Raw genomic sequence first — 25,800 nt, 5'->3', positions numbered from 1 at the left:
GGGAGGAGGGTTTTTGCTTCTCGTTGTCGGAGGCTCAGTGGGGTATAGTGTGTTCACAAACTAAGCACATCGCTATGAATGCAAGACTGCGCCCGATACATTTCAAGTTTGTTCACCAGATGTATTATTCTCAGGCCCGTCTGGGCGAGTTCTACCCGGATAGGTCCGCCAGCTGTAAGCGATGTGGTTTGTCACCGGCGGACTTTTTGAATGTGGTCTGGGTATGCTCCTCGATACAGGCTTTCTGGGCTGGGGTTCAGCACACAATGGCTACTATTCTTGATTTAACTCTACCCGACTCCCCAGCAATGTGGCTGTTGGCCCTGGTACAATCCGGAACCAAGAGTGAGAAGCGCCTCCTGGGCATGGCTTTGATTGTTGCAAGATGGTTGATTGCAAAATCGTGGGGGGTCGTCGAAAGCTCAGACTGTCGGGGAGTGGATTGCCTCCATGTCTAGATTCGAGAGAATGGAATCGCTGTATATACAAACAATGCTGCTAAGTAGCAGACCCTTGGATTATTGGACCTTGCTTAGGTGTTTCCAAAGGGAGAGGGACTGGTCTCTGGACCCTGTGAACTGTGATTAAGTGCCCCGCGACTACTGTTGTGAACTCGCTGAACCGGTCAGTTTCTCGATGATGTGCACTTAGGTTGGCTCAGCATGATAGGTCGGTATGCCGACTGGAGTGTAATGTGTTCCACATCGTTATGATAAGTTATCTTATCTGCCTTGGTGTCTGTACCATCTATTGCGTGGGTCTTTGGGCAACTGGGTAGGTGCAGGGGGAAAGGGATTGACAGACGGGAGGGGGGGTAAGAGTGGGTAAGGGGTGTTGTTGATTGTGTTTGTTTCACATGTTTACGTATAAATTAAAAAAACTTTTACAAAAAAAAAAAGAATATTTGTCTAATAATCTTTTCCTTTTACCAATTTATAACAGTACTCCAAATGCTAACAGTAAGATATTAATGTCACCAGCAATTGAAGTCACCTGAGGGTGTAGGTCGGGTCTATGGGCCATCCCAAAAGGGTCTTTAATGATTTAGAAACTAAGTGTACAGTATTGAAGTGTATTTGTGGGTTACTATTAAATTGCTCCCTTTGGAAGTCTTATTCGACCTGACTGATAAATTGTTTATTCAAAAAACCTTGAGTGCAAGAGTTTTTGAATACTTGTCACTGTGAATCTCTGTGCAACTCCCCTAAAGCTCACATTGACCCTTCTTGAGATAAGCCTGGCTGCTCAACACTCTACCAAAACTGTGTAGTACAAGCTTATACCAAAGGTTGAGTTTCCTATACCTGTAGTCTAGCTTGTGTAGTGTTCCTAGAGGGCACTGCATACAAACTTTGCCTAACAGTGCCCATTTTGTCAAAATGGACCAGTCTTCTTTTTTCACCATTTCTTGTTGGAAAGGTCCTTCTTGAGATTTACTCTGCGCGCCAAACCGGATTTGGTCTCTGTGTTAGTTTGGTTTTTGCAGGATTCACGAGTGAAGCCCGCCTCTGGCTCCAGTATGTTTGGCAGGAAGAGAGGGAGGTGCCCGAAACTCCCTGTGCTTAATCACCTTGGTTGCAGGAATGCACCCAAAGGCGATTGGCTGGCTGGCTGTGTGTACGACAGCTAGCCTGAAATGAATGGGTGAAACCTGCATAAAAGGTGAGGCTTTTTGGCCTGGAAGGCAAAGTTGACCACTGGATGAAGGAATCCGAAGAACAACTTGGAAGAGATGCCTGCTGCAGCTCCTGGATGGTTGGTTTGATCGGTGAAGCCCTGCTGCTGTGTTGAAGCTGCAAATTCGCCTCGACTAGAGAATCCCTGCAAGGATGACTTCTCCCCCTAAATTGGTGGGACCAATCAACTCCAAAGTAAGCCCTTCTGGACATCCTCTCGGAGCTGGCTGTATTTCTAATGCTGCTGCTGGAACCGAAGTGCCAGGGAAAGGAACACCAGATTGTGTGCATTGTTTGTAAGTCGTCCCGAGCGCTAGGAAGATCCTTCTCTGATGCAGGACTCACCAAGCATGAGCCACCTCAGTGTGCTGAACCCCAGAAGCAAGCAAAGTCTGATGTGGTATCCGAGAACCACGGTGTTGCTATTTGCTGTCAGACGCAAGGAGCTAAAACACTGAAGGCCCGCTGAATTGAAGTTGGACCATTGCTGCCGCTGACCTTACCATTGCAGAGCAGGAGTACCCAGAGGTCCTCCCTCTTGTCCCCACGACTGAGGCTCAGGAACAACAGGATCTGCAGAGCTGTACAGGAACAAAAGCCAGCTGGAACCATTTCTTCTAACCAGGGGTACTGTAAAGTCTAAGAATCCACCTCTTGTTGTGTAGCCTTGCTTGCTCCCAGTTGAGATTCCTCTTGGTTACCTTGCAGAGTTGCTATAGCTTTGACCCTGACAAGCCTCCCAGCTTCTAGCATTTCAATCTTTCCATTTTCTACAAACATTTCAAAACATTGTGCAAGACTTTTTACCTATCTTTTATTCCCCTATCTAACCTTTGCACCAAACTCAGTAATGCTCTAAATGTACCAGTGATACATCAATGTCCACAGTGTGCTAGCTAATTAAGTCAACTGAGGGTGTAGGAAGTGTCTGTGTGCCATCCCCCCAATGGGTATCATCTGATTTAGAGAAACGAAGAGTGTGTTCTGAAGTATTTAAGTGTTACATGTTTGGCTAATATACCGAACAAGAAAGGGAAGCCAGAACTCTAAATATGTGGGTAGCGTGTTTAGAGTAGCAAGGCTAAACTCTCAGGTAGAAGGTCGGCAGAGGTAGAGCTAGTCCACAAACAACTCTAGAAAATATTATACAATGAGAAGGACAAATATATACTAAAGAGCACAAAATATGAAGTAACAGAGGGGTGAGGAGGACAAGGGCACCATAAACTCTAGCCAGCAGGTAAGTAACCAATAGACTACACATCTAAGTACAGCGTTTCCTAAATTATAAGTTAATCACCGTAGTGACTAACATACTGTTAGTCACCTTTCCTCTATACTGCATGGGCCTCCCTTCCTAGGGACGGAGACAGAAACAATTTCCCCTTTAAATTTAGAGGCGCGCAAAGGTACTGTCCTGGGAGCATGCGCTCTCCCTGACTCCGCCCTCGGCCCCACAGATGCGGCGAAAATCTATTAACATTGCCTAATGACACCAGTTTTATTAGGGGGGAGGATGGTGGGACGTATGGAGGAAAGAGGGCTAAGCACTGTAGCCCAAGGGTGGATAGGAGACCCTCCTTAAGCAAACAGGTTTTTGAGAACCACCTGTCCGAAAGCCGCATCTGGTCTGGAGCCGGCGTCCAAACAGTAATGTTTTTAGAAAGCCAAAGGCGTGGCCCAGGTGGCCGCTCTGCTTATGACTTGCCACAGAACCGGTCGTTGGAATGCGATGGCCATGGCCTTGGCTCCAACCGCATGGGCCTGCATGTAAGCCGGAAGTGTCTTATGCTGCCCCTCATATGCCTCCTTGATGGCCGAGACCATCCATCGTGCTATAGAGGCCTTGGATGCCTGAATACTGGGCTTTGACCCGCCGAAGGTGACAAACAGTGCGTCTGCCTTGCGGAAGCCCTTGGTCCTGTCCAAGTAGAATTTTAGAGCACGCTCGACATCGAGGCAGTGCAGAACCCTCTGAGCCTCGTCCTAGGGGTCGGCAAAGAACGTAGTCAGCACTATTTCGCCGTTTAGATGGAAAGCAGAAGGTACCTTAGGTAGGAATACTGGGTGTGCCCGCAGGACTACCTTATCTTTTGTGAAAAGTATAATGCTCTGAGGCGACTAGCACCTCGATTTTACTGACTCTGCAAGCCGAAGTGAGGCAGACTACTAACCCAGTCTTAATGGTGACCAGCCTGATGTCCGCGGACGCCATTGGCTCAAATGGTTTGTGCGCCAGGGCGTCCAACACTACGCTGATGTCCCACATAGGGTGTGGCCTCTTGATGGGCAGGTAGAGTCTGGCTAGATCCGTCAAATGCTTGACTATAGGGTTGGAAATACCTCTTCCTCTGATTTTCTGTAGGCTCCTATTGCCGCCAAATAAGTGCAGCAGGTGTCCACCTGCATCCCGAGTGGGCGAGGTGCGCCGAGAACAAGTGAACGTTCTCCAACATACATACAAGGGGGTCGATATCCTTCAAGTCAGCCCAGTGACAGAACCTGGTCCACTTGCTTATACTTGGTCCTAGTAAACTTGCTCCTTGCACCCTATATGATCTCTAGGTCAGCCTGTAAAAGCCTAAGGTGCCCTAGCGTGACCTGCTCAGGAACCACGCTGTGAGGGCTAATTTGGCGCAGGGTAGATGACCCTGCCCCCCTGCTGCGCCAGGAGATGTGCTGGGCAGTCAGAAGGTGAATGGGTGGTCTCTCTGAGAGGCTGAGAAGCTCTGAGAACCATGGCCTGGCTGGCCACCATGGAGCTATCAGAATTATGCTGTGGTGGCAAGAGTCCTTTATCTTGCAAATCACCCTGTGGATCAGCGGCGTGGGCGGGAAGGCGTATGCTGTCATGCCGTTCCGCTGAATCTGAAATGCGTCGCCCAAGGAGCCGGGTCCCAGCCTCTGCCAGGGGCAAACTTTTGGCACTCCTTGCTGTGCCAGGTGGCAAAGAGGTCCACCTTGGGGTGCCCCCATCTGCTGAAGATCTCGCGCAGCACCTGGTTGTTCAAGTGAGCAGTGGCGCTCCTAATGACCGTGATCTTGTCCTCCGTGGGAAATACTCTCGGAGCACGTGTACCAGATGAGCCCCAGGAAAGTTATCCTCTGCGTAGGCTGCAGCTGTGATTCCTTCAGATGGAGCGAAAAGCCAGATCGTGGAGTGTGCTCATACTAGCGTGGGAAGTGTGTTGCACCGCTTCCAGAGATGTCGCCCTAACGAGCCAGTTATGGAGGTATGGGTAGATGGGGTCGCCTTGGGCCGTGTGGAGGGCCGCCACTGTATTCACAAGCCTGGTAAAGATCCTGGGGGCCGAGCAGAGGCTGAAGGGAAGCACCTTGTATTGGAAATGGTGCCCATGATTCTGAATCGTAGAAAAGAACGATGAGGCTGCTGGATCGGGACTTGTAGGTATGAGTCCTTCAGATCCTCCAGGGAGCACATCCAGTCTCCCATGAACAATGTCTTTGCTATGAGTGCTGGCATAACCATCTTGAATGTTTGTAGAGGTTGGGAGAGGTTGAGGGTGGAGAGGTCCAACAACTCAGGCCAGCCTGGTTCGTTTTCTGACTGGCGAAAATCCTGGAGTAGATGCCCTAGCCTCGCTGGGACTTACGCTGCCTAGCTCTCGACGAGCGACTGAATCTCCGCCAAAAGAGTTGCTGTCCCAATCAGTGGGAGTGGAGGGTAGAGGGGAGGAGGGAGGCGAGGAAGGGATAGGTAGGTGGTACCCTGTGGATAGCACCGCAAGTATCCAGGTGTCAGCGAAATTCTGACACCAGAACTGAGCATGGAGAGCAAGCAGCCAGCCACCGGAGACATGTGGACCCGAAGGGGCGCGTCATGCCTTCTTTCCCACTGAGGATGTTGCAGAGGGGAAGGGGGGGGAGGGGTGATGGGGGGGACACTGGAAAACGCCCTTGGCCCCCCCCCACACACTTTTTGTTGTTTGCGCCAGCAAACTATCCGGCTGCCAGGTGCTCCGCTCTTGGAAACCACAGAACCCTCTGTATGTACGGCCCTTGTCCAAGCGCTGCTATGACAGGGTGTACATCTTGGGCGTGGATAAAGACTTCACTGTTTGCGAGTGGTTTTTCTTTTTATCCAGCTCCTCGTCCTGGGTGGAGTGAAAAAGGTCACCCCCCCCTCGAATGGCAGGTCCAAAATGCGTTCCTGGACACCCGGGTTAAATTTAGTAGCACATAGCCAGGCCGTTCTCATGTCCGTGGCTATGCAAATGGCCCAGCCAGAGGTGTCAATGTGGGCCACAGTGGACTCCATGAGGTCTCTTGCCACAATTTTGGCCTCTGCCAGTCCCGCCTTGAAACGTGGCTCGCTCTGCGTCAGAAGCTCTGGGAGGAAGTCTGCTATTTCCCACCAAAGCCTCTGGTCAACGGCTGCCAGCATAGAATCCGCGTTGGCCTGACAAAGATGCAGTGAAGCATTGGTATAAAGCTTCTTCCGGTACACCTCACATCTTCTTGCCCATCAGTGCCGCTGACGAGGAGGCCGAGGACAACTGAGGCTTGGAGTAGAGTGATGCTGCAGAAATTGCCGAAGAGTGTGGCTGAGGATGGGCAGATAGCAAGAGTGTATCCCCTTCCATTCGCTTGTACTTGGCATCCAGGCGTCGATTGACCGGCTGGACCGAGTGGGGTTTGAGCCACACCTTTTTGGCCAAGGTGACATTGTCCTCCTGCATCGGTATCTGCGTTCTAGCCGTGGGACGTAGTGTGAGGACCTCGGCAAGCACACCCTCCTCTGGTTGCTCGACCTCAGGTTGAGGAAGGCCCAAGTACTCTGCCAGCCCTGCAAGACGTTCGTGGAAGGCCTTGGCTGACACCGGTGTGTCTGGGTCCTCGTCTGTGTCCAGCTGGGTATCTGATTGGTCTGGCACCAGTGGAGAAGAGCTGGGAGCCGAAGGCTGAGGTGTGGAGACCAGAGGCAGCAGTGGAGGCTGTTATGGAACCGCCTGTGTTATGGGCTGGTGGGGCCGGAGCGGGCAGCGGGAGCAGTCGAGGGGCCTGAGGCACTGGAGCCCTGGGCGGCAGGGCCGGAGGGAGCCCATCCCTGAGGATGGCCCCCATGCGAGGAGATCTCATGAGCCCGAGGAACCTTTCAAAGAACATGTCTTGGCAGGCCAGAGGGGTGGTAGTTGATATTGACGGGTTAGCGGGCGGCTGCTAAGGCCATTGCATGTCCTGACTATATGAACGCGGCGGGAACCTGTCTTGCGCAAAGGAAGGATAGGCTCTAGATCACGTACCTGGTGGACACCAGTCCCACCTTCACACTCGTTCCTCCAACTGCTTCCTACCTTGGTGCAGTATTGGACGGGAGCCCATATTGTCTGGCGCAGCAAGCAGCCATCTTGTCGAGCTGCCTTCCACGTGCAGACGTCGTGTTGCTTGCCTCACTGAGCCCAGCCTTCTCCAGGACTCTCGAGTGTGGATCATGAGGCTTACCCTGTACTTCAGGTCGAGACCTGATAGGCATTTCGCCCTCGGCGGAGTGGTCAGTAGTGTTGCGTATAGGCGCCCCCTCAGGCATGTCAGTACAAGGGTGTGGCCCCTCAGGTGAACACCCGGTAAAAGGACCTTCCGGTCCCTCAGCACTGTCACCGGGAGGATCTGCTGACCCCTCGGTCTGTCAGCCGGTAGCTGGACTAGCTTCGGTGCTCGTGCTGGTATGAGAACCTGAGCTGTTCCTCCCGCTTGGGCGAGTCCTTGGGAAGGAGTCTCCCTTGCGGGGTGTGCTGAAAAAGAGTGGCCCTTCCTTGGGCCTTGAACTATGTTTGACGAAATACTTCAGGTCCTCTGGCGGTGACCTCTGGAAGAGCTGCCTCCACCTGTCCAGTCTGTTCTTCAGAGCCCTCGAAGAAAGCGTGTTGCACGCGGTACAAGCTTGCCAGCGGTGGTCGGGGCCAAGGCTGCGGAGGCAGAGGTTGTGGGGGTCGGACATAGGACAGAGCCCTTCGCAGGATGGACACCTGCTCAACCCTGTTGAAATCGGCATGCGCCAGGGAGGAGCGTGATGCCCGAGGACCTAGTACCTGAATGAAAAAAGACAAAAAGACAGAAGTATCTGCGCGTGGAATTACATGGCCGAAGCCAAACCCAGGAGCGCTGATGAATTTGGCCCGTTCTCGTCAACGCGGAAAAGGAAACCGAGGTGTGGCGACGGAGTCAGGGCAGCGCATGCTCCCAGGGCCGCACCCCAAAATATAAAGGGGAAGAAGGTTCTTTCTGGTGAAAAAAGCTCAGTCTCCCATCCCTATGAAGGGACGCCCGTGCAGTATGGAGGAAAGGGGATGGGACGAAAGAGTACGGCCTTGCTTTACTTTCATTTCACCTGAATCTGAGGCACGCAGAGGTATTATGGTGCAAATATCTTAGATAGTATAGGAGACCTGGCGGGCAACCCAGTTTCCAGCTTAGTCCATAACCTTGCTCTAGGAATGGAATCAAAGGCAGCCTTGAAATCAATATATAGGGCGTAAAGCGGGGGCTGCCCCTTCCTAAGCGCCCGTGTGCGAAGCATATCCATTACCCAAAGATTATGAGAGGTGGAAAAATCTCGCCGGAAGAGTCATAACTGTTATACCTTGTATAACCTTGGCGATTGGCGTACCTAATTCCCTAGTGTCTGTGTAAATCCGTAGCATATTTTTAAGTAAATCAATTAATTCCCCCATTGAAATTCACAGTACGAGATGGTTGAAATTAGAAATTAACCACATTGTCCCTGGTGTCTGTCTTTAATTATTATAGTCATTAAAGTGTTGCTTCAAAAGATTTAGTCTCCTTGTAACTGAAAACCGAGTTTGTTCGTGTATTGTGTGCATCACCCCACAAATTCCCATTTGCATCTGTCCTATTAAAACTCCCAACTGTATTCCATTGAGAGCAATCCCTTTTGCCTACAAGTCGATCTGTTATGTGCCTCTGTCCGAGAAAAACGATTTTCCTATTCTGAACTAAACCCCTTCCCTGAGCTGCCAGGCATTGTAAACCCAGTGTAAATGGATTTCCATGTGCCACTATTTTCGTTTTGCATTTGCTTTCTCCCAAAACAGGTTTTCCCATTTCATTTCTACTTTGCCCTGGTGTGCTGATTATTATTAGTATCTAAGCTTCCCTATCTCCTCAAGTGTAATCAACACTAATTTCCTGTCATTCTGTCCCCTAGCCGTTGTGAGCAATAATCAAAATACCATTCTGCCAGTTTGCTCAAAAAAACGGGTTTTCACTTTCTTTGCTATGGGATGGTAGGCTTTACCCCCAAATCCAATTTTCTCTCTATTCCTACTCCTTGCCACTGCCTTCCATTCAAAGGAATGGAGTCAGCTAATGTCTGGGGGTGGGTGTTGCAGGCGGGGGGGGGGTGCTAAACCATTGGTGTTATCTCTTTATAAAATAGTTCTTGTTTTGTGTTGCCATTAAAGATTGTGTGAATTGTAACAGGATATCTTAACTTAATTGTTTTGTAGAGATTAGTGCATTTGTGTTACAGCATTGGCGGCTTATTGATACACACCGGCCTGATTCCTGGTCCATAGTGACACGGGGTGCTTGTGGAGGATGGGTGCGAGACGTTTGGAGGCTTACTCCAAGAAAAAATAACAGTTGTTTATTAAAAATAAAAGTGCTTTATTGTACGCCACATTCATTGTTGGGGAACGAGTCCCTGGCTGGAGTGTGCTGTGTAAGAAAACCGTGACAAGCCTGTCAAAGACAAAACAAACAAAAGAACTTGCATCTATTTTAAAAGACAGAATAAAAGCCCAGAAGGAACAGACTAACAAAAAATGGCAAAAAAAGAACCGGGGCCATTTTGAGACAATCGTCACCAATGGGTGCCGTACTGCAGCTAAGAAATCACCCTGCTAGTAACCTGCACAAACAAAAGGTGGTAGTAATAAGTAACCTCTGCCACCAGCCATTTAAGTTAGTCAGTGTAACAAAACGTTAATTGAGAAGTGGGCTTAAGGAGTTACTATGTAACCCCCCAGAACCCCACATAAGGTGGCGTGTGCTGGATCCACAGAAGTAAAGGTAAGTAAGATAAAAGTTGTCTTACTATTCTTGGGAACTGTAGTTCTCACAAGAAAATGTATTTAAACTTTAAGAGAAGTCCAAGGGACTCCCCATTGACACTGCACTGAGGGTGCAGTGGGTCACTAAGCAAAAGGCAGAGGCCTATGGAGTTGACCAAACTCCATTAAATAGTAAGAATCAAAAATCCCAGTCAGAGGAAAAAATTGCGTGAGTGGTAAAAAGTTCCACTCACTCAGGAGATTAAAATAAAAAAGTCCAGAGTACAGCAAAAGTACTCGGGGTCTCTCAGGTTAAAGGGAATTAGCACAGAAACTGAAAATTCACCTTAATAGGGACTAGATCCTGTGGTGAATACTGTGGGGTGGCCGAGACAGATGAATATGTTTGTGTGTAATAAACAGCTCCATATTTGAGATAAAGAAAATTATAAAATTTGTACTTCAATGATCCTACCTGAAGGTATGCTAGGTGATATTCCAGGAGAGCCTGTGCATTGCTGATGTTCTCTCTGGTGCCAACAAAGATAAAAGGCACCATACCCTGGGGGGAGAGAGACAAATGGCTTAATCCTTAACACAAGGTTAAAAGGTTGCAAAGAATGAGCTGGAATACAAGGAGAGAAGCATGGCAAACACAGATAGCAGGTCAAGAAGCATGATCACAGAACTAAACTAGATTTAGGAAATAGGCGCGCAGAAAGGAGACAATTTGATAATGGGGACAGTTGCTGCCTTCCTCAGGAACATAGCGCAGGGCTCCAGGTTAATGCTCTGCTGCAGAGTTAAGAGAATATACTATTTTAGGCAAGATTGGGGGACACCCACAACTAGCCCAAAGCTGGTACAAATGCTACTGCAGCCAATTTACTTCAATGGGGCAGGCAGGCAAATATTCTGATCCAACGTGCAAGGCCAATTGCATCACTTCCTACCTCCTCCTTGGTGTGGTTCTTGGTTGGTGTGGAAGGAGTATAGGAGATTTCGGCACTTCCTACCTCCTCCTGGTTGTTGCTCTTTGCTGGTGTGGAAGGAGAATACGAGATTTCACCAGTTCCTACCTCCTCCCGCGGGTGGTTCTTTTCGCTGTCACCTTCTACACGAACCCGCACTACTCCAGATTTATCCACTATCTCTTGTATCACCTTTCCGTTCTTCCCAATAACTTTTCCTATGACAGAACAGGCAATATAAATGGTATGGAAAGCCTCAGAAAAAGATTAAACTGAGCAATACTGTACTGAACTTGATGGCACCCATTACACCACTCACACAATAAACCATCAGGATCTCCAGCAGGCCTTTTAGGGAAATCTTTGCACAACCCTCAAATCCAACAGTAATGCAGAGTTTCTCACCAGATCATACTCTCTAATGGAGTAGCTGTGACACAGTAGTGTGGCTTAACTCAATGGATGAAGAGAGGCAGTTATTCTACGTAGTTAACCAAATAAAATACCAACACTGGTATACTGAAAACGGTATTACCCCAATTGATTGTTTCCAATTGACCGTATGGTAAATCTGTCCGAATTCGGCCAGTACCATTCGATCGCTTGGAAAAAATAAATTTGCGTAATCACTACCAAACTTGGGGAGCGGGTGTTGCGGGGTTGTCCCCCGCTCCCCAGGTTTGGTAGTGATGGCCTTTGGGGGTAGCAAGGGTGTCCCGCGCTTCCAGAGGTTTGGAGGTGGGAGTCGGGAAGGAAAAAAAAAGAAAAGCGGACACAGGAAGGTAAGTAGGGGGGGTGGGTACAGTTTGGCCGGGTGAGGCCGAAGCAAAGTTGGCTTCTTGGCCAAATTGACCATGGTCAATTCGGCTGTGAACAATTGTGCCACAGCCAAACCGTATACATCCTAAACACTATACACCATTATAAAATTACACAATCTTTATCAGGTAAAATAAGTACTGTAGGCTAAACAGAACACTTAGTAAAAAAAAATGCAGTGCATTTATAAAACCAGTATGCGTTATGCAAGATTGTATGCAGTACCCTTTGGGTGAACCCAACCTTTGGCATAAATCTGCACTACACAGGTTGGTAGCGTGTTGAGCAGCCAGGCTTATCGCAAGAGGACTTTTAATTTTTTAACCTGGAGAGAGCAAGACCCTTTTTCCCCCACTCTCTCATGTATTTTTAATGTGATTTGAACCCTGTGTTTCGAAGGGATTGTGTCCTCCGACGTATTCCTTATCTTAGATAGAAATCCTTCAGCTTTGCTGGCCTCGGAAAATTTTTTCGCCAGAGGGCGCTGCGCGTCGATGATCGCCGAGTCGATGACCCTCGACGGCCTCCGTGCCGACGTCGACGTCATCCTGCCTATAAAGGCCGCGCGCAGCGTCCGTTGCTCAGTTCCGTTTTTCCGCGCTTCGTTGTGCCTCGGAACACCGTTGCTCAGTTCTCGTCAAGATAACGTATATAATAACTACTATTTACCTCGATATCGATGGCATCCTCCTCCGACCCGACGACCCCTCGGTCCGGTTTCAAAAAGTGCCGAGACTGCGGGAAGAAAATGTCGTTGACGGACCCTCACAGGGTCTGTTTGTGGTGTCTGGGAATCACGCACCAGAGTTCGGAGTGTGAGGAATGCCTTTCCATGACGGCGAAAGCCTTGAAGGAGCGTAGGGGGAAGCTCGAGAGAGGTAGGTCAACTTTAACTTCCTCGAAAGCTTCTTCGGTAGAGTCGAGACGTTCGTCTCCTCACCATAAAAAACACTCTCGATCTAGATCACGAAGTGGCTCCCACCACTCGTCGACATCGAGACACTCGAAGAAGAGACGTAGGAGATCCCCTTCGTCATCTTCGTCGAGTTCTCCTGAGAGAGTTCATTGCCCCACAAAACGCAGCTCGCAAGCTGAGTGGGAGGAATTCAGGAAAAAGATGCTAAGCGTCTTCGAGAAAGCGGCCTCGTCCCCCTCGAAGACAGCTGAGGGTGATACCCCGGGTAAAAAACCCAAAAAATCTAAACGCCGCGAGTCGCAGTACCCGGCGGAAAAGTCAACCCGAAAGCGCCTCGAGCCATCGGGAGATAAAGCATCATCGACGCCATCGTCGAAAACTCCTTCGAAACAGAGGTCGGCGCCATCGACGCCGTTGTCGAAGGATTCATCGGCGCATCAGTCGATCGAGTCGACGCCGACGTCGACGCCGATATCGACGCCGGTGAAGGAAAGAACCACGGCTACTCCACAGCCAACGGTTAGACAAAAGACCTCCGACTCGACGCCGAGAACGTCGACGTCGTTCTCGAGCAAGACTCCGATCCTTTCGAGTTCTTCGAGGCCTAGTACACATTTCTCGACGCTTTTCACGGCGCCTTCGAGTACTTTCACGTCGGTGTCGACGACATCGACGTTTTCAAGGCCTGTGATGATGGCTCCTTCTGCATTGGAAATGGGGTTTATACCATTCCAAAAACCAATGTATCCCCCTTTAACCTCGATTTTTGAGGAAAGGGAGGATTCAGACCAAGATATTGATTTACAGAGGACCACATCACCAGAGCCAGAGACTTTCGCCTCTGAGGAAGGAAGATTAAAAAATCTTCAGGATGCACTTCAGGAAGCTAGTGGCTTGGACACTTCTCCTGAAGCAGAATTTATCAAACCAGACCCAGGAGAACATGCGGAGACTCCATATAGAGCTCTGATGTCTAGAATCATAGAATTTATGGGTTGGTCTGCACCTTCTCCTGCCTTTCAGCAGGATGACCTCACTGACATACTGGACAAGGGCCCACAGGAGGATCCTGTGGTTCCATTTCACTCTGCTCTACAGAGAAGGATTTTGACAAACTGGGAAACGCCAGAAATTATCCCGGCAGTAAATAAAAAACTGTCAACAAAATACAGGGTGGCTAGTTCTGACCCTGAATATTTGTCAAAACACCCTACTCCTGAGAGCTTGGTTGTACAGGCTGCAACCTCATCAGGCAGCACATCTGCATACCCCACTGCTCCGCAGGATAGGGATGACAAAAAGTATGATGCCATGGCTAAGAAGGTTTTTTCTGCCTGTAGCATGGCGTTAAAGTCTATTAACGCGACCTGTACGCTCGCTAGGTTCAGCCACACCCTTTGGGAGTGCGCTTCATCAGCGGCTGACTGCCTCCAAGAAGGAGAGGAAAGGGACGCATTTTTAAACATCATCAGGGATGGTAAAGATGCGATGTGCGAGACCCTACAAACTGGCCTAGATTCTGCTGACAGTATCAGCAGGGCCATGGCGGCAAGTACCACAATCCGCAGGCATGCGTGGTTGAGGAAGTCTGGTTTTGCCTCTGACGTGCAGACCAGGCTTTTGAATATGCCCTTTGACGGTTCTACCCTCTTTGGAAAGAAGGCGGATGACAGTTTGGAGAAACTGCAAACGTCCAAGGCAGCAGCCAAGTCATTGGGAGCTGCTATCCGTCAGAATACCTTTCGTCCTTCGGGATCATCGTGGAGAGGACGGTCCTTTCGTTACTATTCCTCATATGGAAGGGGCAGGGGACGACCGGCTCAAAGAGGCCAAGGAAGATTTACCCGTGGTGGACGGGGTAGGGGAAAGAAAGCCGCACCCGCAGGAGCAGGAGCCACTTTACCTTCGGCAACTGCATCAGCCGCTTCAAAACCACTCTGAGGTCTCCCCTCACAGAACACCAGTAGGGGGCAGGTTAACTCACCATCTGACGGAATGGCAGGCTATTACGTCAGATGCTTGGGCTCTGGAGACAGTGGCCAAAGGTTACTGCCTGCCCTTCCTACATATCCCTCAGAGTCATCCACCGGGGAACAACCCTTTGAAGCTTCCAGATCCGCTCCTCTTGCAGGAGGTTTTAGACCTGCTAGAGAAAGGTGCCATAGAACTGGTACCTGTAGCGGAAAGGAACAAGGGTTGGTACTCCCCCTACTTCATAATACCGAAGAAGGACGGAGGACTGAGACCCATCTTAGACTTACGGGAATTGAACAAATTCCTCCGAAAGGACAAGTTCAAGATGGTGACTCTCTCTCAGATCCTTCAGGCCCTCCAGCTTCAGGACTGGTTGGTATCTCTAGACCTCCAGGACGCTTATTTCCATGTGCCGATCCATCCCAGGCACAGGAGATACCTGAGGTTCGCAATTGGCAGCTCTCATTATCAATTTCGAGTTCTGCCATTTGGGCTAACCTCCGCCCCGAGGGTCTTTACCAAGCTAATGTCGGTTGTGGCTGCAAGTCTAAGGAGGGAAGGGATTCATGTCTACCCTTACCTAGACGATTGGTTGATCAGAGCTGTATCTTCGGAACAGGCTCAGAGACAACTAGATTATGTTTGCCACTTCCTTCACAAGCTGGGCTTCTCCCTCAATTTAAAGAAGTCACAGATGATACCATCACAGAGACTCCAATTCATTGGAGCAGTCCTGGACACTTCCCTGGGAAAAGCCTTGCCACCAGAGGTGAGGGCTCGAGATATTCTGCAGATGGTCATCAGATTTCAGAATGCCCAATATCTCCCAGCCTACGACTTTCTGAGGTTGCTAGGCCTCATGGCATCCTGCATATTCCTCGTGCCGGAGGCTCGCCTGAGAATGAGATCCCTCCAGTGGGCACTGAGAACTCAGTGGTCACAGTTCTCAGGAAGGATGACAGATCTCCTTCGGATCCCGGTCAAAGTAGCCCGAGACCTTCAGTGGTGGGCCTGTCGGGAGAACATCCTGAAAGGAGAAATGTTTTGGCAACCATGGCCGGAGATAACAGTAGTCACGGATGCCTCACTCACGGGGTGGGGAGCTCACGCCAACGACTTGACCATCAGCGGTCGTTGGTCTCCATCGGAGTCCAGACTACATATCAACCTGTTGGAGCTGAGAGCCATCAGACTAGCGCTGAAGGCTTTTCTGCCGTCTGTACGGGGAAGAAACGTCCTAATAATGACGGACAATACAGTGGCCATGCACTACCTCAACAAAAGAGGAGGCGTAGGCTCACTACCACTGTGCAGAGAGGCGATGCAGCTCTGGTTTTGGGCAATTCAGGAAGGAATCTCTCTATCGGCAATTCACCTAGCCGGAGAGAAGAACTTGACAGCGGACGCTCTGAGCAGGCAGAGCACAGTCTCTCACGAGTGGGAGATAGCTCAGGAAGTCCTTCAAGAGATCTTCGCCCTTTGGGGAACCCCTCAAGTGGATCTGTTCGCCACCAGTATCAACAGGAAGTGCGACAGATTTTGCTCAAGGGAATTTCCTCCGAGAGGAGCTCTAGGAGATGCGTTCGTAGTGGACTGGGAGTTCCCACTTCTGTACGCGTTCCCTCCGGTCCCTGTCATTCCTCAAATGATCAGGAGGTTGAGAAGGTTTCGGAAGACCATGATCCTAATTGCCCCGGATTGGGCCAGGAGAACGTGGTACCCGGACCTTCTAGACATGTCCATCTGCCCTCCAATTCGACTGCCATACAGAGAGGATCTTCTCTCGCAGAAGGAAGGTCAGGTTCTCCATCCAGCCATCAAGACCCTCAACCTTCACGCTTGGTGTCTGAAAGGTTGAGGTACAAGGATTGGGACCTTCCGGATGATGTTATGGAGGTGTTGCTTTCGGCCAGAAGGCCGGCAACTAAAACTCTATACCGCTGCCGTTGGAACAAATTTTGCAGCTGGTGCAGAGAAAAGAATATTGAACCCTTTTCTTGTGGTACACCTATGGTGTTGTCATTCTTACTTTACCTGGCTAATTCAGGCCTACAGGTTGGCACAATTAAGGGCTATCTCGCAGCGCTATCAATCTTTAAGCGCACTGCAGAGGAGCCTTCATACTTCAAAATTCCATTGGTAATACAATACCTAAAAGGATTAACTAATGTTTATCCCCCGAAACCTTTTCAAGTTCCCTTATGGGATTTAAACCTAATTTTAAACTTCCTAAAGGGTGCCCCTTTTGAACCACTACACTCTTGTTCATTGAAGCTTCTCACCCTCAAAACTGTTTTGCTAATAGCATTGACATCTGCTAGAAGGGTTAGCGAGTTGCAAGCCTTATCGTGTAAACCTCCACATACAATCTTTTACAAGGACAAAGTTGTTCTTCAGGTGAAGCCTAACTTCCTCCCGAAGGTAGTCTCGGAGTTTCACATCACTCAGAAGATTATATTACCTTCTTTCTACCCTCCTCCTCATCCGGGGAAGGAGGAAGAGAGACTGCACAGGCTGGACCCTAAGCGAGCCTTGAGCTTCTATATCAGCAGATTGGCTAAGATCAGACAAGCAGACCAACTCTTTGTAGGTTATGCAGGACATAAGTTGGGCCTTCCAATAACAAAACAAACCATCTCCAGATGGATTATTTTAGCCATTCTGGAGTGCTACAAATTGGCAGGAAAGGAGCCTCCTCAAAATCTAAGGGCTCATTCTACCAGGGGTATCGCAACATCCTCAGCCCTTCAAAGAGGGGTGCCAATTCGAGATATATGTGCGGCTGCCACATGGTCGTCCGCACATACATTTACCAAATTCTATAGCCTGGATTCCTCCTCTAGTCAAGAAACTAGATTCGGCAAGGCTGTGTTACACTCTGTCCATTCTGGAAGGGTAACATAACTTTTATTACTCCCGCCTCCAGTCACAATACCACTGCTATGGGAGTCTATCTAAGATAAGGAATACGTCGGAGGACACAATCCCTTCGAAGAACTAGTTACTCTTACCTTGTAACGTTCTTTCGATGGGATGTTCCTCCGACGTATTCCTTATCGACCCTCCCATCCATCCCCGCAGTATGACTTCCTGTGGGTTTGCAGCCTATGCTCCTTCAAGGTGATTAGTCTAATCCAAAAACATTACTGGGGACTACAAAACGGAACTGAGCAACGGACGCTGCGCGCGGCCTTTATAGGCAGGATGACGTCGACGTCGGCACGGAGGCCGTCGAGGGTCATCGACTCGGCGATCATCGACGCGCAGCGCCCTCTGGCGAAAAAATTTTCCGAGGCCAGCAAAGCTGAAGGATTTCTATCTAAGATAAGGAATACGTCGGAGGAACATCCCATCGAAAGAACGTTACAAGGTAAGAGTAACTAGTTCTTCTTTTTCGTTGTGGAGTGACTAACACCATAAGCATCATCTTTAACATTGTGTGACACATTTAAACCTTTGGGAAATCTGAAAGACTTCCCTGTGTCACTACACAGGGAAGTCTTTCAGATTACCCAAAGTTTTAAATACCTTCTCTGGGATAAACTACTGTTTCCCAGAGCAGTAAAGTGAAATTGACTTTACTTACATTTGTAACTTCCTAGACCCAGCACACTAGTTGCTGGAGGGGTTACTTAGTATCCCCTTTGTCTAGCTTATCATGTAACATTTTTTAAATTATCCTTTCCTCAATGAATGGCTGGTGGCAGTGGTTTACTTTTTACTACCATTATGGGATTTTACCGCGGACTGCGTTCGCAGCCACGGTAAAGCACCCAACGGTGCCATTTTTGTCAAAATGGCCGCAATCTTTTTTCACCATTTCTTTGTGGATAGGCCCTTCTTGAGATTTACTCCTCACGCCAAACCAGGTTTGGTCCTTTAGTTCGTTTTGTCTTTTGCGGGGTTCACTAGTGAAACCCACCTCTGGCTCCAGGGTGTCTGGCGGGTGCAGGAAGCAAGGGAAGTGCCTGAAACTCCCTGTGCTTAGTCTCCTAGGAGATAGGAATGCACTCTTAGGTTATTGGTCGGCTGGATGTCCGGCAAGGACAGCCACCCTGCTGGGTGACTAACAGCTAGGCTATGTGCCTAAGACAAGCTATTGGCAGCAGTAAAATGTTTACCATTTTTAATTTTACACATGCTCTTTCGAGTGCACGGCGAACGGCTACTAAAAGGCGGCTAGCACCCAAAGATGGCCATGGCCATGCCACAGGGTGTTTTGCTCGATCTTCGGCCATATTGTAGTTTGCCCTTCTTCCTGCCCTCTCAAGTCGGGAAATCTAATAGAGCCATGCACTAGGCCACTAAAGCTGCCGCTTTCGCGGGCTAGTGTCTATGTGTGAGCCAAAGGGAGGGGGCTAGGATGGACTGGTCCCAGTCCACATCACTTTGTGCCAGAGTCTGGTTGATGGGCGGATGTGAAACAAGTAGTTGTCTCCGATTGGACAGCTACTGGCTGTTTGAATGTGGCAGAACCTTTCCATTGGTGGGCTTGGAGTTGCTTGCAGCTCAAAATCGGGATAAGAGGAGGACTTCTGTAGCCATTCATCAGATCGATATTGGAGCCAAGATTTCTGCGAAGAGAAGCCTGCTACGACCAGCATTGGAACAGTGTCCTCTTCAGGTCTTAGCCGGGTGAAGCCCTGTTACTAGGCCTCCTCTCAGAAGACGCTCAATGATTTTGCAGCCATTGGACAAGTGGGACTAACTAGCCTAGATGACTGCTCAAGGTTGATGCGCCAATAGCCTCCAAAAGTGTCCCTTGACTGCCCTGCACTGTCGTGGGCTACTTTGCTACAGCAGTCACCATTCCGTGTTAAGTCTCAGGACTTTGCTGGTCGACTGGCTTCTGCTATAAGTAGTCTTCTTCCGAAAGAGAGTCCTAGCTCAAAGGAGGTTGAGCTGGAGCGGTTTAGGAGACCGTGCCTGCAAGATTGCCTGTCACTGCCTGCAAGGGATGACTGTTGCAGGACTCCTCCGCAATCATCCTGTAAAGTGTCCTAAAGTGGTCTACTTTGGGTGGAAATCTGTCCTTTTTCCATTATGGAGAAGCTCAACAACCTTCTTTCTTCACTGTTAACAGTTTTGTTGGGGCATGTTCTACATTTTGCTAACTATGCAAAAACTCACTTTAGCTCTGCAGACTTTTACAAACCTCGAGGCCTAGCCCAAAGAAAACGAAACCTTGTTAGCCATGTACAAACATTTTTCATTCATTGTATCCCTATTACATTCATCCTGCTCATGTTATCTGGGTCATGTAGTTTCCTCCACAATTTAGACTTATAATCTTTTATCTCTAAATGCACTTTGTACAAATCATGTGAGTCTTATTTTTAACATGCATGGACCCTTGATGGACAGTGGACACCTGGTGAGTCAATGTGTACTGGCCAGAGTGAGGAACACTGCACACTTAAGCGCTTGTTGTCTATTTAGATCCCACTGGCCGCATTCCTTCTGGGGAGGAGGGGGAGTTTGAGTCCTCTACAGCACTAAGCAAGCTTTTAAAATGCCTGCGATCTGACATTACAAATCTATCAACTAATAGTTTATTGCCTTACATATAGACAATTACCACCTTCTTCAGTGCTTGCCTATGTGTATGTGATTATGCTTGCTCCCAGTGCTCATCCCCGCCAGTCCATTATAGTGGCTTAAATTAACAGTTACTCACCGTAGTAACTAACATACTATTGGTCCATAGTCCCCTTTCCTCCATACTGTATGGGCGTCCCTCGCGAGGGAAAGGAGACAACCTTTTCACCAGAAAAAATCTTCTCCCCTTTAAATTTAGAGGCGCACTGGGACTCAGTCCCCATTGACGCATCGACAATAATGGGCATTGCCTAATCACACCAGTATTAGGGGGAGGATGGTGGGACGTATGGAGGAAAGGGGACTATGGACTAAGTACATTAGTCACTATGGTGAGTAACTTAATTACGCTTACGTCCCATCCCCTTTCCTCAATACTGTATGGGCGATTACAACAGAATGTAGCCCCAGGGAGGAGAGAAGCCCCTCCTTAAGAACACAGATTTCTTATAACCGCCTGCCCGAATGCTGCATCGATAAGTGGGAGAAAAGGCTTTGAGAGCCAACCATATGGCCTTGAAGTCCGTAGTAACTGTGAACTGAGAGGCCGGCTGCCGGAAGGGCATGCCCTGCCTCAGGTTGAAGTTTGCGGACCCCCATTGGTGGTCCGAGAGGAGAAAGGACGGAATGTTGACCGTTCTCCCGAGTCTTGTGCAGCTGTACTCCCCGCCTTCTGAGTCTTGTGTAGGGAGCAGCCAAAAGGGCCGCTGCCATAAGCCCCAGTAGGTGTTGGTACCACAAGGCAGAGGTTACGAGCCTGGAGAGGAAGTGAGCTGTAGCTCTCTTGATGGCCACAATCTTGTCCTCCGAGGGAAAGACTCTCACAGAGCTTGTGTCCGAGATGAGGACTAAGAAGGTCAGGCTCTGCAGGGGCTCCAGTTGAGACTTGAGATTGATAGTGAACCCAGGTCGTGGAGTGTGTTCATTAGTGCAGAGGCAGCATACTGAACTGCTTCCGGAGAGGTGGCCCAGATGAACCAGTCGTCCAGGTATGGGTAGACGTGGTGGCCCTGAGGAGAGCTGCCACTGCACTCAACCTGGTAAATACCCTGGGTGCCAAGTTGAGGCCGAAGGGTAGCATCTTGTATTGGAGCTGGAAGCCCATGATCCTGAAGCGCAGTAAGGAACGATGCGGCCGCCAAATCGGGATGTGTAGGTAAACGTCATTCAGATCCAGGGAGCACATCCAGTCTCCCCTGTCCAGTTTATCCGCAATAAGAGATGGCATAACCATCTTGAATTTTTGCAGAAGGAGGGAGAGATTGAGGGCAGAAAGGTCCAACACAACTCTCCGACCAGTCTGGTGGTTCTTCTGTATAGTGAAAATCCTGGAATAAAAGCCCAAGCCTCGCTGGGAGGTTGGGACTTCTTCCACAGCCTGGCTCTCGACGAACGACCGGATCTCCGCCAGCAGAGTTGCTGTCCCAATCTGTGGGAGAGGGAGGAGAGGAGGTGGTATCCCGTGGAGTCTACAGAGGATCCAAGGGTCTGATTAATTCTGGCACCAAATTTGCACGTGAAAGGCAAGCCTGCCCCCCACCGGAGACACGTGGACCCGAAGTGGCTTGTCATGCCTTTTTTCCCTCTGAGGCTGTTGCGGAGGAGGGGGATTGGAAAAACCCCTTGCCCATCCACTTTTGTTGTTTCGTATGATGCCGACTCTGAGAACGGTGCGGTTGTAGGGACCTCTGTTCTTGGAAGACTTGGAACCCGCCAAACACCCGCCCCTTGTCGGAGCGTTGCTGCGACTCTGTGTATGATATGATATGATATGGCATTTGTAATGCGCCTATACACAAGTGTTTCAAGGCGCGACGAGGCAGTTGGGGGGAACAAGGGGAGAACAGACAACGATCCTACTAGGCCAGGTGTCATTCAGATCACGCAAGTGCAAGGGTAGGGGGACTGGGAAAAGTGCAAGGGGAATGGGAGAGGGGAAGTGCAGTACATGGTTAGTAGAATACAAGATAAATAATAGGGCCAGCTGGTGGCAAGTGCAAGGAGAGTGCAGTACATGGTTAGTAGAATACAAGATAAATAATAGGGCCAGCTGGTGGCAAGTGCAAGGTAAGTGCTGGGAGAAGGGGCTGTAGGATACAGAGACAGTTCCGTAGTGCAGGTAGGCAGTGCAGGGAAGAGTGGCAGGGCCAAGGACCGAGATCGGTGAGTGGCTAGTTGCAGATTCAGTGCAGGTTCAGTGATTTTAGCAGGGGAAAGAGGGAGAGAAAGCGGAGGCAAAGAGGAAGGTTTTGAGGTGCTTCCGGAACCGGAGATGGTTCTCAAGTTTCAGGGAGGCAGGAAGGCTGTTCCAGAGGGAGGCCCTTGCTGCGGAGAGAGATCTACCCCCAGCTCGTTGCTTGGAGAAGCGGCTGACCCTGAGGTAGTTGGAGGTGGATGAGCAAAGAGCTCGAGAAGGAAGATATTTAGGAAGAGAGAGTTGAAGGTATTTTGGCCCAAGGCCCCAGAAGGCCTTGTGGACAATGCAGAGGGTTTTGAACTTAATCCTCGCGGCCACTGGGAGCCAGTGTAGCGATTTCAGTCCTGGAGAGATACGGTCCCTGGGCTTGAGGCCAAGGACAAGTCTCGCAGTCCTGTTCTGGATGAGTTGCAAAGGGCGGAGAGTAGAGGCAGGAAGATTTAGATAGAGGCTGTTACAGTAGTCCAGCTTCGAGAGAACCAGGGCTCTGGAGACAGTGAGCTTCTGAGGGGAAAGAGGAAAGGAAGGATACCTCTGAGGGGGTGTAGCTGGTAGTGTGACTTCTTAGAGACGTCAGATATGTGAGGAGAGAAAGAGAGTGTGGAGTCGAAGATGACCCCGAGGTTTTTTGCCGTGCAGGTAGGAGCAGGAAGAGGGCCAAAGGAGGCCGGCCAGAGAGCTGCAGGGAAGGAGGGAGTGGGTGTGCGGATAAGTAGAATCTCAGTCTTACTGGCATTAAGGCAGAGGTCGTTGGCGGCACACCATTCCTGGATAGCAGAAAGACAGTCGGAGATGAGGGAAGGGGAAGAGGAGGCCGAGGGTAGCCTGAAAATGAGCTGGGTATCAGCCGCATAGCACTGAAAGTTGGGACAGAGCGGCGATGCGGTGAGCAAGAAGTGCCAGGTACTGGTTGAACAGCCAGGGGGAGAGGTTAGATCCCTGGGGACACCACATGTAGAGAAAAAGATGTCAGAGAGGAAGGAACCCAGTTGGACCTGGGAGGGTGGATTGGAGAGGAAGGAGGTCAGCCACGCCAGAGCCTGACCAGTGATACCCAGGTTATCACAGACAGTTGAGCAGGATGGAGTGGTTGACAGTGTCAAAGGCAGAAGAGAGGTCGAGCAAAATGAGAACACAAGGGGTGTTAGAGTCAAGGTTTGAGAGCAGGTCCTCACGGATGTTCAGGAGAGCAGTTTCCGTGCTTCTGGCAGCTCTGAAGCCAGACTGATGGTCATGAAGACTACCAACAGATTCAGCATGGAGATTAAGCTGGGAGATGGCCAGTTTCTCCAGGAGCTTGCCCAGGAAGGGAGTGATGGAGATTGGGCGATAGTTAACTGGGTAGGAGGCTTTCTTAAGAAGGGGATGCACAAGGGAGTGCTTGAGGGGGGATGGGAAGACTCCAGAGGCGAAGGAGTGATTGCAGAAGTCAGCCAGGGCAGGCGCCAGGGAGTCGATGTGGTCCTTGATAGTTTTGGAGTAACAGGGGCCTGGGCAAGGAGAGGAGGTTGTAACCGTCAGGTAGGATTGTGTCAAAGCTGGTGACAGAGCTGGCCGTGAACAATGTTTTGACGAGACTTTCATAGATCGGACTTGTCTCGAAACCTCATCAGCAGAAAAAAGGGGAAAGGCAGAGAAGGAGGGAGGAGGGGTGGCTGCAGAAGGGCCAGAGGGAGAGCAGGGAATAGAGGAGGGGAGGTGATGGGAGGAGAGTGAGGACAGGATGTCCTGAGTTTTTGAAATGAAGTGAGAGGCCAGTGCCGTGCAGAGGGCCTGGGAGGGGACAGGAGAGGTGGAGACTGCAGCAGAGTTGGCTAGCTCCTTGCAGATTTTAAAGAGTTTGGCCGAATTGTTAGATGCCGCAGAGATGCGGGCTTGGATAAGGGCTCTCTTCATAATGAGAACGGAGAGCTGGTATTGCCTTTGGAGCAGGCGGCAGGCCAGTTTGTCAGAGGCTGAACATGAAGCACGCCATTTCCTCTCTGCCACCCTGCACTTGCGTTGACGGGTGACGAGATCCGAGTCGTACCAGGAGTTACATTTGGCTTTGGGCTTCAGGCGGATTCTCATGACAGGGGCAAGGACATCAAGGGTATCAGATATAGCAGAGTGGAGAGGGCTGTGTCAGGGTGGGAGTCAGCCGAAGGGGGAGGGGGTGCGAGAAGGTGGAAGCGAAAGCCTCAACTGACACGCGCTTCATGGGTCGGATGACCGCGAAGGTGGGTGGCAGTGAGGAGGGTGGCTTTGCCAGTGGGTTAGGGAAGGTGAGGTGGGAGGATAGGAGAAAGTGATCACTCCAGAGGAGTGGAGAGAGGGACAGAGAGGGGAAGGTCAGAAGAGATCAGAGCATCAAGAGTGTGCCCTGCAGAATGGGTCAGCCCAGACGGGAGAATAGAGAGAGAGAGAGTCGCAGAGGTCGCGAAAGAGTCCAGAGGGAGGACAGGAGGAATCAAGGTGGATATTGAAGTCTCCAAGAAAGAGGAGTTGAGGTCAGCCCACTCAGAGAGGAAGGAGGAAATTTGACCAGGTGGCCGATAGATATTAGCCACGGTAAAGGAATGGCTAGGGGGGGGGGGGGGGAGGAGAGAGAGAGAGAGAGAGAGAGACAAGGCATTCAAAGGAGGAGTAGGTCTGCGTAGGGATGACAGTGGCAGGAATCCACTCAGGGAAGATAAGGGCCACACTCCCCCCCCCTAGCACGGTTGGGCCTGGGCAAGGAGAGGATCTTGTAACCGTCAGGTAGGATTGTGTCAAAGCTGGTGACAGAGCTGGCCGTGAACAATGTCTCAGTGAGACCGAGGCTGTCAAGGTCCAGTTCCTCAAGAAGGCGACAGATATCAGAGGAATGTTTGACGGCAGAGCAAGAGTTGAGAGTGGCAATGAGGAGAAGGTTGCCATCCTTAAAGGACTTCCGGGGAGGGGTACGCCCTGAGGAGGTGAAGAGGAAGGAGCAAGAGAGAGGGCAGGGTGAGAGGGTGGAGGCAAGGTAGCCGAGGACAGAGAAGAGGCGACAGCAGGGGAGGAAAGGAAGTTGATGAGGCGCGGGAAGCCTCTATCAAAGAGGTGGAGGTTGGCCTGAGGGCCTTGGACCAAGACGGTCCCATTAGCGTAGACATTAATGATGGCCTTAGAGGAGCGGAAGGGGGCCAAGAGGACATCCCAACGGGTGCCACAATTAATGGGAGAAGAGGAGAAGGGAGAGAGCACAGAGACCATATGAAGGGTCCATTGGTCAGGGGAAGGCACGAAAAAGAGGATGTCAGTGAGAGTTTCCTTGGAGGAGGCATTGGTATAGGTGTCAGCGATAGGGAGGCCTGGGTTGGAGACCAGGATATCCTTTTTAAACTTTTTCCTACCAGATTTAGTGAGGAGAGCAGGATAGTCAATGGAGAAGCAGTTAGAGAAGATAGGAGAGATAGAGAGCACCATGGAATAAGGAGGGAGTGGGGGGGGGGGGGAGACAGAAGAGAGAAAGCGGACAGGAGTGAAAGCGGCAAGCCCTAGTTTACCACAATTACAGAGCAACAGTAGCACAGTAAATACGAATTAGGTACCCAGTGGAGAGGCCACCTAAGTTTGAGAGTCCTGCGAGGGGAGAAAAAGCCCTAGTTTACCA

At 50.1% G+C, this 25,800-nt stretch overlaps 1 protein-coding gene across 4 annotated transcripts in view; it reads right to left on the bottom strand.

Annotated features, from left to right (window-relative positions):
* The window catches only part of FXR2 (FMR1 autosomal homolog 2), a 903,897-nt gene that overhangs the window by 241,851 nt on the left and 636,246 nt on the right, over window positions 1-25,800 (bottom strand). For 2 of the 4 annotated variants that reach the window (XM_069644549.1, XM_069644557.1), the window contains exons 10-11: window positions 10,663-10,898; window positions 10,185-10,271 (exon numbers count right to left, since the gene is read on the bottom strand). In XM_069644549.1, coding sequence (XP_069500650.1) covers window positions 10,185-10,271; window positions 10,663-10,898 — 323 coding nt within the window. The remainder of the gene's footprint in view (window positions 1-10,184; window positions 10,272-10,662; window positions 10,899-25,800) is intronic. The other 2 variants (XM_069644565.1, XM_069644574.1) reach the window with 1 other exon arrangement.

Source organism: Ambystoma mexicanum, chromosome 1p (assembly GCF_040938575.1).
Source record: "Ambystoma mexicanum isolate Mex_15411 chromosome 1p, UKY_AmexF1_1, whole genome shotgun sequence".
NCBI classification, from domain to species: domain Eukaryota; kingdom Metazoa; phylum Chordata; class Amphibia; order Caudata; family Ambystomatidae; genus Ambystoma; species Ambystoma mexicanum.
Note: the sequence above shows the minus strand (reverse complement) of the source record. Positions and strands in the feature narration are given on the sequence as shown.